Source organism: Mesoplodon densirostris, chromosome X (assembly GCF_025265405.1).
Source record: "Mesoplodon densirostris isolate mMesDen1 chromosome X, mMesDen1 primary haplotype, whole genome shotgun sequence".
In the NCBI taxonomy this organism is placed as follows: Eukaryota; Metazoa; Chordata; class Mammalia; order Artiodactyla; family Ziphiidae; genus Mesoplodon; species Mesoplodon densirostris.
Window position 1 is genome coordinate 2,179,715 of NC_082681.1, and position 12,479 is coordinate 2,192,193.

Genomic DNA, 12,479 nt, shown 5'->3' on the forward strand with positions numbered 1-12,479 from the left:
AATTGCCAGCTATAACAAATTAACAGTCAAATTAATCATGACATTGTACATTTAAAAAAACCCAACATCTTTTTTTTGCAGCTTTATTGAGGTATAATTGACAAATAAAAATTGTATATATTTAAAGTGTACAACATGATCTTTTTGATATTTATTTGGCTTCCCCTTCCCTCTTATCTTCTCTCCTCCTTCCATATTATACCTTTCCACTAATCATTTTGTGTCCAGTAGCCCATGTTAAAACATATTTTTCTATGATTATATAATAATATATAAACACATATACGTTGTATTAGTCTGCTAGGCTTGCCATAACAAAGTCCCAGAGACTGGGTGGCTTCAACAGTAGACATTTATTTCCTCATAATTCTAGAGGCCCAAAGTCCGAGATCAAGGTGTCAACAGGATTGGTTTCTTCTGAGGTCCCTCTCCTTAGCTTATAGGTGGTCTTTCCTCTGTGTGTGCACATGTCTGTGTACAAATTTCCTCTTATAAGGACACGAATCATATAGGGTTAGGGCCCACCCTAATGACCTCATTTTAAACAATTACCTGTCTAAAGACCCTATCTCTGAATGCAGTCACATTCTGAGGTACTAGGGCTTAGAACCTTCAACATATGAATTTGGGTGGGAGCACATATGTGTATGTGTTTGTATACACACTCAAGTCAGAATGGTCAAAAATTTGATAAAAAATTTCAATCTCACTACAGAGAAATGCAAAATAGAATACCATTGCAATAACAATTAATACCTTTCAGACTGGCAAAATTATAATATAATTATTACTAGTGGGCTTGTGAGTAAAAGAGTATTAGCATACAATGCTAGTGGATAACTAGCACAGTCTTTTTGAAACCAATCTGATTGAAACCGTTAAAATTTAAAATATATGCCTTTTGCAGTTCTGGTTCTGTTTAAGATGGAATCACACTGTCTATCCTACTGAATGATAGTTAAGGATTGTTCCATACAAAATGCATGGAACAGCTATCTGAGAACCCTGAAAAGTAGTTGGCAGCAGGTAAATTGGGGAAGGAAACTAGAAAGATTTAAAAGCATGCAGATTGGAAGTAAAGAAATAAAACTGAATATGACATGATTATCTACATAGAAAATCTCAAGATCACCACAAAAAAGCTCCTAGAACTAATAAGTGAGTTTAGTCTGATTGCAGAATACAAAGTTGACATACCAAAGTCAGTCATATCTCTATGTAGCAATAGCCAACTATTGGAAACTTAAATTACAAAAATAATACCATTTATAATAGCTCAAAAAATGAAATACTTAGGCCTAAATCTAACAAAACATGCAGGATCTATACACTAAAAATTGCAAAATACTGATGAAAGGAATTTTAAAAGACCTAAATAAGCGGAGAGACATGCAACATTCATGGATTGGAAGACTCAATAGAGTGAAGATGTCAGCTATTCCCAAATTGATCTATAGATTTAATGCAATTCCTATTAAAATCCCAGGAGGATTTTTTTTGTTGGTAGGGAAAAGTATATTATAAAATTTATATGGAAAGCCAAAGGCATTAGAATAGCCAAAACAATTTTGAAAAAGAAAATTTGAGTTGGAGGACTCATATTACCTGATTTTAAGACTTAATATAAAGCTACAGTAACCAAGGTAGCATTGTATTGACAAAGATAAATGACATAAAATTTATAGTGCAGAAATAGACCCACACATATATGACTAATTGATTTTTGATGAAGGTGGAAATGCAATTCAATGGAGAAAGAATAGTCTTTTCAACAGATAGTGTTGGAACAGTTAGTCACCCGTATACAAAAAGATGAACCTCAACCTAAATCTCACACTTAAAGATTAACTTAAAATGGATCATAGATCTAAATGTATAATGTAAGGGCTTCCCTGGTGGAGCAGTGGTTAAGAATCCGCCTGCCAATTGCAGGGGACACAGGTTCGAGCCCTGGTCCGGGAAGATCCCACATGCTGTGAAGCAACTAAGCCCGTGCGCCACAGCTACTGAGTCTGTGCCCTAGAGCCCGTGAGCCACAACTACTGAGCCCGTGTGCCACAACTACTAAAGCCCATGCACCTAGAGCCCGTGCTCCACAACAAGAGAAGCCACCACAATGAGAAGCCCACGCACCGCAACAAAGAGTAGCCCCCGCTCGCCACAACTAGAGAAAGCCCGTGCTCAGCAACAAAGACCCAATGCAGCCAAAAATAAATAAATAAATAAATTTATATTAAAAAATATAAATGTATAATGTACAACGACAAAAAGTTTCAAAGAAAACAGAAGGAAATCTTCATGACCTGGAGTTAGGCAAAGGGTTCTGATAAATGACACCAAAATCAAAATTAATAGAAGGAAAAACTTGATAAATTGGATTTCATCAAATGAAAAACTTTTGCTCTACACAGGATATTGTTAAAGAGAATGAAAAGACAAGCCACAGATAGGTAGAAAATATTTGCAAATCACATATCCATATGTAAAGTCTCAGACTCAGCAGTAAGAAAGCAAACAGATCCCTAAAAATGTGCAAAAGATTTGACCAGACACATTACCAGAGAAGATATATGGAAGGCACATAAGCGTATGAAAAAATACATCATTGGCCATTAAGGAAATGCATATTAAAACCATAGTGAGATACCGCTACATGTCTATTTTAACAGCTAAAATAAAACGGACAATATTAAATGTGCTGGCAAGAGTGCAGAGCAGCAGGAATCCTCATGCATTGCTGGTGGGCATGTACAATGGTTTAGTCACTCTGGAAGACAGTTTGGCAAAGGCAAATCAAAACCACAATGAAATATCACCTCACACCTGTTAGAATGCCTATTATCAAAATCACAAAAGATAACAAGTGTTGCAAGGATGTGCAGAATGGGAACCCTTGTATATTGTTGGTGGCAATGTAAGTTGGCACAGCCATTATGGAAAACAGTATGGAGGTTCCTCAAAAAATTAAACATAGAACTACCATATCATCCAGCAATCCCACTCCTGGGTATAGGTTCACACAAAAACCTGTCCATGAATGTATACAGCAGCTCTATCCATAATTGCTAAAAGTTGGAAATAATCAGAGAACCTGGAGCCAGCTCCAAACCCCTGAGCCTTGAGCCAGGACTCTCTGCCAAGCAGCCCCAGGAAGGAAAGCCATATGAATAGAGGAGAAACCCCCCAAGGATGACTCTGACAATCAGGAGGAGCCAATGGCCAGAGCAAATCTGTGTGGAGACCCTGGGAGAATCTGTGCTAAAGACGAGATCCCATTAGACCATCTCTCTCTCTCTCTCTCTCTCTCTCTCTCTCTCTCTCTCTCTCTCTCTTTTGGCTGCGCCGTCTGGCATGCAGGATCTTAGTTCCCCTGTACAGGGATTGAACCTGTGCCCACTGCAGTGGAAGCACGGAGTCTTAACCACTGGACCACCAGGGAAGTCCTAGACCATCTCCCTCTTAAATGGGGAGTTTATCCTATCTACATGGGATTTATTTATACTAATACGTGTTTCCTTTTTTTCTAAATTTTTAGTATTTTCTCCTTTATTTTTTGATCAATTAAGTGTTTTTAAATTCCTATTTTTCTTTACTAGCTTGGGAGTTATGCACACGTCTTTTCGCATTGCGGGGGGAATACCTTTGAAATTTTACCCTTTATACACAGACTGTTGTTGTTTGTTTTGTTTTGTTTCCAGCATTATTAATATAAAATTGTCATATAAAATTATATAAGTTTAAGGTGTATAACACCATAGTGTTAGCTAACACCTCCACCAGATCACATAATTACCATTTCTTTTTTGTGGTGAGAGCATTTCATATCTACTCTCTTAGCAAGTTTCAAGTATATAATACAGTATTATTAACAAAATCACCATGCTGATCCCCAGAACTTATTCCTCTTACATAGCTGGAAGTTTGTACCCTTTGACCAACATCTATCCATTTCCCACACACACACACCCCAGCCCCTCGTAACCACAATTCTACTCTCTGTTTCTGTGAGTTCATATTTTTTAGATTTCACATATAAGTGGAATCATACAGTATTTCTCTTTCTCTGACTTATTTCACTGAGGATCACATTTCCCTGATGATTAGTGATGTTGAGCATCTTTTCATGTACCAGTTGACCATTTGCATGTCTTCTTTGGGAAAATGTCTATTCAGTTCCCCTGCCCATTTTTAAAATCAAATTGTTTTTGTTTGTTTTGTTATTAAGTTGTATGAGTTCTTTATATATTTTGGACATTAATCCCTTATCAGATATATGCTTTGCAAATATTTTCTCCCATTCCATAGGTGGTTGCCTTTTCATTCTGTTGATCGTTTCTTTTGCTGTGCAGAAGATTTTTAGTTTGATGTAGTCCCATTTATTAATTTTTACTTTTGTTGCTTGTGCTTTAGGTGTCATATCCAAAAAATCATTGCAAATACAAGTTTCCCTATGTTTTCTAGGAGTTTTACAATTTCAGGTCTTACGCTTGTCTTTAATCCATTTCAAGTTAATTTTTGTGTATCATGTAATGTAAAGGTCCAAATTCATTCTTCAGCATGTGGCTATTCAGTTTTCCCAGCACCATTTATTGAAGAGACTATCCTTTCCCCATTGAGTATTCTTGGCTCTCTTGTCATTTATCAGTTGGTCATATATGTGAGAGTTTACTTCTGGGCTCTCGATTCTTTTCCATGGAATTATGTGTCTATTTTTATGCGAGTGCCATACTATCTTAATCACTATATCTTTGTAGTGTAGTTTGAAATCAGGAAGTGTGAGGTCTCCAGCTTTGTTATTCTTTCTCAGGATTGCTTTGGCTATTCAGGGTCTTTTGTGGTTCCATATGAATAGTCATATTTTCCATCAGCGTTTACCAAATAGTTCATTCTTTCTGCTACTGTTTTGGGATGCTCCCTTTGTCATATATTAAATTTCCATTTATATCTGTGTCTGTTTCTGGACTCTATATTCTGATTGACATAATCATCTATACCTGCATTAAGACCATGCTTTTAATTACGATAGCTTTAAAATATCTTTTAACACTTTGTAGGGCAAGAAACTTTGATTCTCAATTAGTTGCACTAAGCTAGTGTCTGAGCATTGCTTAGTGGATTTGTGGGCCTCCACCTTGCAGAGTAAACAAATGTTTATTGAATGGATGGACAGATAGATGTATGGAAGAGGCTTTCAGAAACAATTCTGTTTATATATTGAAATCTGTGTTACTTTTACTTACTTTTTATTTAGAAATAATTTCAAACTTTCAGAAATGCTGCAAGAATAGTAGAGTCCTATATAACCTTTATCCAGATTCACTCATTTTTAAGATTTTGCTATTTTTGCTTTATCATTCTTTCTTCTATATATACTTTTTTATTACTTATTTTCAACTTGAGAATAGGTTGTAGATATCATGCCCCTTTATCTCTTAATACTTCATTGTGTATTTCCTATGAATAAAGATATTTGCTTATATATTCAAAGTGGAGTTACGAAATCCAGAAAATTTAACATTGATAGAATACATTATCTAACACATTTATACAATAAACTTACCTAATTGGTAGCCAATATTCCAGTTGTATCAATCAGTGCTGTCTTTTGTAGCATTTCCTCTCTCTGTTTCAGGGTCTAGTCATGGATCTAGTTGCCCTGCTTCTTTGAAATCTGTTTCCTTGAATTTGGAACACTAGCAGATACTAATTTTGATCACCAGATCAAGAGGGTTTTTTTCTGTTTTTTTCCTCTGTGTAGTTATTATTTTTCTCCTTGCAACTAATAAGCAGTGTATAGGGAGATACTTTGAGACCATGCAAATATCCTGCTCCTCATCAAACTGCCGCCCACCATATAGCATCTAAATCCATCATTACTATGATGGTCTATGACTCTCCTCACTTTGAGATTGGAACCTAGCTGATCAAGTATTAACAATTTACTTTTTTGAAAGGTATAATGTTACCTCTTCTTGGGAATAAGGTAACGGACATAACATATAATCATTTCTAATCAGATCATGACAATCCAAAATAATACATGCAGATACTGCTAAAATCTTTTATTCTCCATTCTTTTTACAGGCATCAATGGCTATGTTTTTGATAGCTTGCAGCTGTCGGTTTGTTTGCATGAGGTGGCATACTGGTACATTCTAAGTATTGGAGCACAGACTGACTTCCTGTCTGTCTTCTTCTCTGGATATACCTTCAAACACAAAATGGTCTATGAAGACACACTTACCCTATTCCCCTTCTCAGGAGAAACTGTCTTCATGTCAATGGAAAACCCAGGTTAGTTATTTATATTATTCTTTTACTAACAGTGGTGTTTGCTTCACTAGCCATTCACATGTTCTTTAGCCCACTAGCTTACATTTGGGTAGATACTAAATGGTTCAAGTGATTTTGGTAATTACAAGGCATTTTAAAGACAACACCACATCAAGTATTTAAGTTAAAAGTCTTTGTTCTAAAAAGTGCTTTTACTTGCCATCGGCCAAAATTGTAAGTGTGTTTACTAAACTGTAGTGGTGAATATACATTTCTACATGCAGTTAACACGCAGGGACTAAACATGTTTCTATGTGCCTTGTGAACATTGGTATTGCTGGGAATTACATCATAATCTCCTTGTGCACACATAACATCAAACCACTGTGAAGCCTTCTGGACGAATGTGGCTGTCAGCCTCTCGTCCTCTCTCTCCCTCCATAACTACTGCAAGGCTTTTGAGAGCACCAGCCCAGTGATCAGGAGGAACACAGACCTGGCCTAAATCTAACACAGATTGTTGCAGCTTAGTAACAAGTGCTCCTTGTCCCTCCCACCCCCATCATCTGCAGAGGGAAGTACATAAAACTACCTACAGATTGTAGTTATTCTCTTACACTTATGGCTTTTCTGGAGATAAATTCTCATGGGGAAATTTCTTGGGAATAAAAACCAATCTCATCATATAAAAATATAGATTCACCTTCATACCCAGAAACTTATCTTACTTCAAGAAATGCAGTTTTGTAAGAAGTGAGTGAAGAACCTGACAAAACTCCAATAACACCTCTTAAAGTATCTTGTTTATTCATGTTCATGTCTTTGTTATCTGTTTTCCAGCTAAGTTGTAAGGTTTCTAAGGACAGGGACCTTGTTATCTTGCTCATCACTGAATCCCAAATGTTTACAGTGCCTGGCCTATAGTAGACGCTTAATAAACATTTTTTCGATGAATGAATGAATTAAATACCTGCAAAAATATTATAAAACAGTATGCATAATATGGTTGTATTTGTCTAAACCAAAGAAAGAAAGAAAGTCTGTGTGTGTGTCTGTGTGTAGGCAGAGAAAGATATTTAAAATATCAATATTTTGAGAAGCTTTTAAACTACTTTGGTGATCACTTAAATTCTAAAGACAAATTAGAACTCTGTTTTATGTGTCTTGAGGGAAAAGTCTGATCCCTTTTATTTGTCCTCTTGTGTCTGGCTTATTTCACTTGGCATAATTTTCACTCAGCTTCACTCAGCCAGAGTCATCCACGTTGTGATATGTGTCCGTGCATCATTCTTTTTTTAAATTTTTTATTTATTTATTTTTAAAATTTATTTATTTTCAGCTGCATTGGGTCTTTCGTTGCTGTGTGCGGGCTTTCTCTAGTTGCGGCGAACAGGGGCTACTCTTCATTGCAGTGCGTGGGGTTCTCATTGCAGTGGCTTCTCTTGTTGCAGAGCACGGGCTCCAGGTGCGCGGGCTTCAGTAGTTGTGGCGCACGGGCTTAGTTGCTCCGCAGCATGTGGGATCTTCCCGGACCAGGGCTCAAACCCGTGTCCCCGGTATTGGCAGGTGGATTCTTAACCACTGCGCCGCCAGGGAATTCCCTGTTAGTACATCATTCTTGCAGCTCACTTTGCACCCTGCTTTAACCACATATCACCACAAAAAAATGATAATTATGTGATGTGGCACATAGCTACCACTATGATGGTAATCCATATTGCAATATATAAATGTATCAAATCAATACACTGTAAAGGTTAAACTTACACAGTGGTATCTATCAATTATATCTCAATAAAAAAAGAAACTAGTGAGCAGGTTGGTCACCTGTTTCTGTAAATAACGTTTTGCTGGAACACATACACAAAAGATATACAATTAATTTTTGTATATTGACCTTGTATCTTGCAACCTTGCTAAATTCACTGTAAGATCTGGCAATTATTTTATAGATTCCCATAAGATTTTCTTGTACACAATCAAATTGTTGCAAATATTGTCAATTTCAGTGTTTCCTTTCCAACACTTATGCCTTTTATTTCTTTTTTTCTGTGCCTTAATTTTGAATAAAACTGGTAAGAGCAGGGGAAAAACCCACATATCAGAAGTTTTGATGAGTCATTTTTATTATCAATTATATTAAAATATTAGAAATATTTTCTAAAATCCATTGTGACTTCTTCTTTTATTCATAAGTATTAAAACTGGTTTACTAAATTCCTAAACATATGGATATTTTCTAGTTTTCTGTTGCTCATTTCATATTTTTACTTCACTGTGGTTATATAACATACTCTACATGATTTCAGTTCTTTGAAATGTGGTGAGACTTGCTTTATGCCTAGCATATGGTTTACTTTGGCTAATGGCCTGTTGGAACTTAAGATGAATGTGTCTTTGCAGTTGTTAGGTGGACTGTTCCATGTATGTCAAGTTGCTTTATCATTTTGTTAAAATCCTTATAAGTTTACTGATATTTTGTCTGCTTCTTACAGTTACTGAGAGAACTATGTTAAGAGCTCTACCTATAATTGTTGGGTTTGTTGTTTCAAAATAAATGAGGCAAAATAAGATCAGGTGCTTACAAATTTAAGATTGTTATGTACTCTTGTTAAATTAACCATGTTATCATTGTGAAATGTCCTTCTTTTTCTGAAGTAGTACTTGTTGCCATAATATCTGCTTTTTATGAAATTTATGTGCCTCAATCACCTTTATTTTGGTTAATGTTTGTGTGGTATATACTTTTTCCATTCTGGTACTTTCAACCTATTTATGCATTTACATTTATAGTGTATCTCCTTAACATTTCTTATAGTGCACGTCTTCTGGTTAATTAATTTTATCAGGTTTTGCTTGTCTAAAAAGTCTTCATTTCTCCTGAAATTGTGAATAATATTTGCACTGTGTACATACCAATGAAAATAGCTCTTGGACAAATCTAGAACAGAATGAAGAAGTATCAGAAACACTGTGGAGCACAAAAATGAGGATGGCCAAATAGAAGAGCGTATCAAAAAGTTGACTTGTGTCATTCTGTCCCTCAGTCTGAAGCAGCTTGATGCCAAAGGGGATCCCCTCTAAGGGATTTCTTCCCGTAGGGAAAGGACAACAGGAGAACTGTAACACCTCTTGTCACCACCAGGAACACTAGCAGCCTTCACCACCTGAGGAGCTCCATAGTCTTCACAGATACTGAAGCCAGCTGATGGACCTTCTCAGAGTCCAAGCCACTGCACTCGCCCCAGAGGAGGAGCTGCACCCTCCCCTCAGGGCTTAGGCCTCCCCCAGCGCCCACCATCTTCAGGGCTTGAGTTGCTGGTGTGCTTGCAACTCAGAGCCTGAGGACCCCATCATCCCTGGGGCCCATGTTGCTGCTCTACCTTGCCCCTCCAAGCACCAAGACACCACTGCACCCCACCCACCAGTACCTGAGCTGATGTGGCATGCCCTAAGAGAATGTGGACCCCAGCTTCATTGGCGATCTGTGCATGCCTGTGCCTTTGAAACTGGCACCACTACAGCAAATGTGCTCACACTCCAAGCTCAGGAACCATGAACTACACTGTCACTCTGAGCACCTGCACCCCAAACACTGGCACCACCATCAATGCATGTACATCTCTGTCCCAGAACCCAGCACTGCCATCAAGGCCTGTGTGCTCACATGCCAGACACAGCACCAAGAAGAATCCCCTCAGCTAGGACCTCAGTCTGTGGGTGAAAAGAAGAACAAGAGGACCCCAGCATCCTTTGACATCTAGGAGGCCAACAACCCTCACCACTACTTCCATCACAGACACTCACAGCCTTGACCACCAAGGACCCTCCACAGTCTTCGCTGACATTGACCTCAACTGACAGAGCTGCATGGAGACTATGCTGTTGTGCCCTCCCTGCAATTGGAGCTGCTGAACTACAGAAGAAAGAAAGAGAGAAAGAGGGAGGGAGGCAGGAAGGGAGGAAGAAAGGAAAGGAAGGAAGGAAGGAAGGGAGGGAGGGAGGGAGGAAGGGAGGAAGGAAGGAAGGAAAGAACCCAGAAATCCTGGAGCTAAAGAATATAATGAACGAAATGAAAAATGCAATAGAGCGCTTCAAGAACATACTTGATTAAGCAGAAGAAACAATCTGCAAACTCAAAGATAAATCTTTTGAAATTATCCAGTCAAGAGGAGAAAAAACAAGAATGAAGAAAGCCTACAGGATTTATGGAATACCATTAAATTTTTCCAGAGAAGACATACAAGTGACCAACAGGTATATGAAAATGTTCTCAACATCACTAATCATCAGGGAAATGCAAATCAAAACCACAGTGAAATATCAGCTCAGACCTGTCAAAATGGCTATTATCAAAAAAAATCACATGATAATAAGTGTTGGCAAAGATGTGGAGAAAGGGGAATCCTTGGGACTTGCCTGGTGGTCCAGTGGTTAAGACTCCGTGCTCCCAATGCAGGGGACCTGGGTTCAATCCCTGGTCAGGGAACTAGATCCTGCATGCCGCAACTAAGTTCCCACATGTTGCAACTAAAGATCCTGCATGCCGCAACTAAAGATCCCACATGTCACAGTGAAGATCCTGTGTGCTGCAACTAAGACCCAGCACAGCCAAATACATAAATAAATATTTAAAAAGAAAGAAAGAAAAGGGCATACTTGTGCATTGTTGGTGGGAATATAAATTGGTGCAGCCATTATGGAGAACAGTATGGAGGTTCCTCAAAAAATTAAAAATAGAACTACCATATGATCCAGCAATCCCACTTCTGGTATACATACAAAGGAAATAAAATCAGGATCTTGAAGAGATATCTGCACTCCCATGTTTATTGCAACATTATTCACAATACCCAAAACATGGAAACAACCTAAGTGTCCATTGATGAATGAATGGAAGAGTAGAAAGACCCTGAGCTCACCTGCTCTCACAGGCACACCAAATCACAACTATTTTTCAGAACAACCATCAGTGGAAAAGACTGGAAACTACCAGTAAAGATTGTCTACAACTAAAGATATAAAGAAGGAACCACAATAAGATGGGTAGGAGGGGCATCATCATGATATAGTCAAATCCCATACCCCTGGGTGGACAATTCACAAACGGGAGGATAATTACCATTGCAGAGGTTCTCCCCAACGAGAGAGGGGTCTGATCCCTTGTTGGGCTCCATAGCCTGTGGGTCATATACTGGGAAAACGAGCCCCCAGAGCATTTGGCTTTGAAGACCAGCAGGGCTTACTCTCCAGAGTCTCAGAGAGCTGTGGGAAGTAGAAACTGTACTCTTAAAGGGTGCACACAAACTCTCACATGCTCCGGGATCCAGGGCAGAAGCATTAATAGGAGCCTGGGTCAGAGCTACCTGCTGATCTGGAGAGTCTCCCAGAGAGGTAGGAGGCAACTGCAGCTCACCCTGGGGACACAGACACTGGTGGCAGCCATTTGGGGAGCTGATTCTACCATGAGGACACTGGTGCTGGTAAGCACCATTGTGAAATCCTCCCTCTAGCTTATAAGCCTCAGGACCCATCCCTGCCTGTAGGCAAAAGTGCTGAGACACCTCATGCCAAACAACTAACTGGGCATGGGCACAGCCCCACCCACCAACAGACAGGTTGCCTTAAGACCCCCTGAGCCCACAGCTGCCCCTGGACATGGCCCTGCCCACCAGAGGGCACAGGATCTGCCCCACAAACCAGTGTGCAGGCACCAGACCCGGGACCCCCAGGGACCTCCAGCCAGAGACCGTGGGACCCAGCTTCACCCACCAGTGGGTAGGCACCAGCTTCAGAACCCCCTGGGCTCTGGCCCCGCCCTCCAGTGAGCCTGCTCTAGCCTTGGGACCAGCTTCACCCACCAACAGGTGTTACTCTTTGTCACTATTTGCTGTCACTATTTGCAGATGACATGACACTATACATAGAAAATCCTAAAGACACCACCAAAAAATTACTAGAGCTCATCAATTAATTCAGTAAAGTTGTAGGGTCCAAAAATAATATACAGAAAATCTGTTGCATTTCTATACACTAACAGCAAACTATCAGAAAGAGAAATTAAGGAAACAATCCCATTTACAGTCGCATAATAAAGAATAAAATACCTAGGAATAAACCTGCTTAAGGAGGCAAAAGACCTGTACTCAGAAATCTATAAGATGCTGATGAAAGAAATCAAAGATAGCACAAACAGATGGAAAGAT

At 38.9% G+C, this 12,479-nt stretch overlaps 1 protein-coding gene across 1 annotated transcript in view; it reads left to right on the forward strand.

The window, feature by feature from the left end:
• F8 (coagulation factor VIII) overlaps positions 1 to 12,479 on the forward strand; it is a 112,998-nt gene that overhangs the window by 47,232 nt on the left and 53,287 nt on the right. The window contains exon 13 of the mRNA XM_060086856.1: positions 6,085 to 6,294. Within this exon, the coding sequence (XP_059942839.1) occupies positions 6,085 to 6,294 (210 nt within the window). The remainder of the gene's footprint in view (positions 1 to 6,084; positions 6,295 to 12,479) is intronic.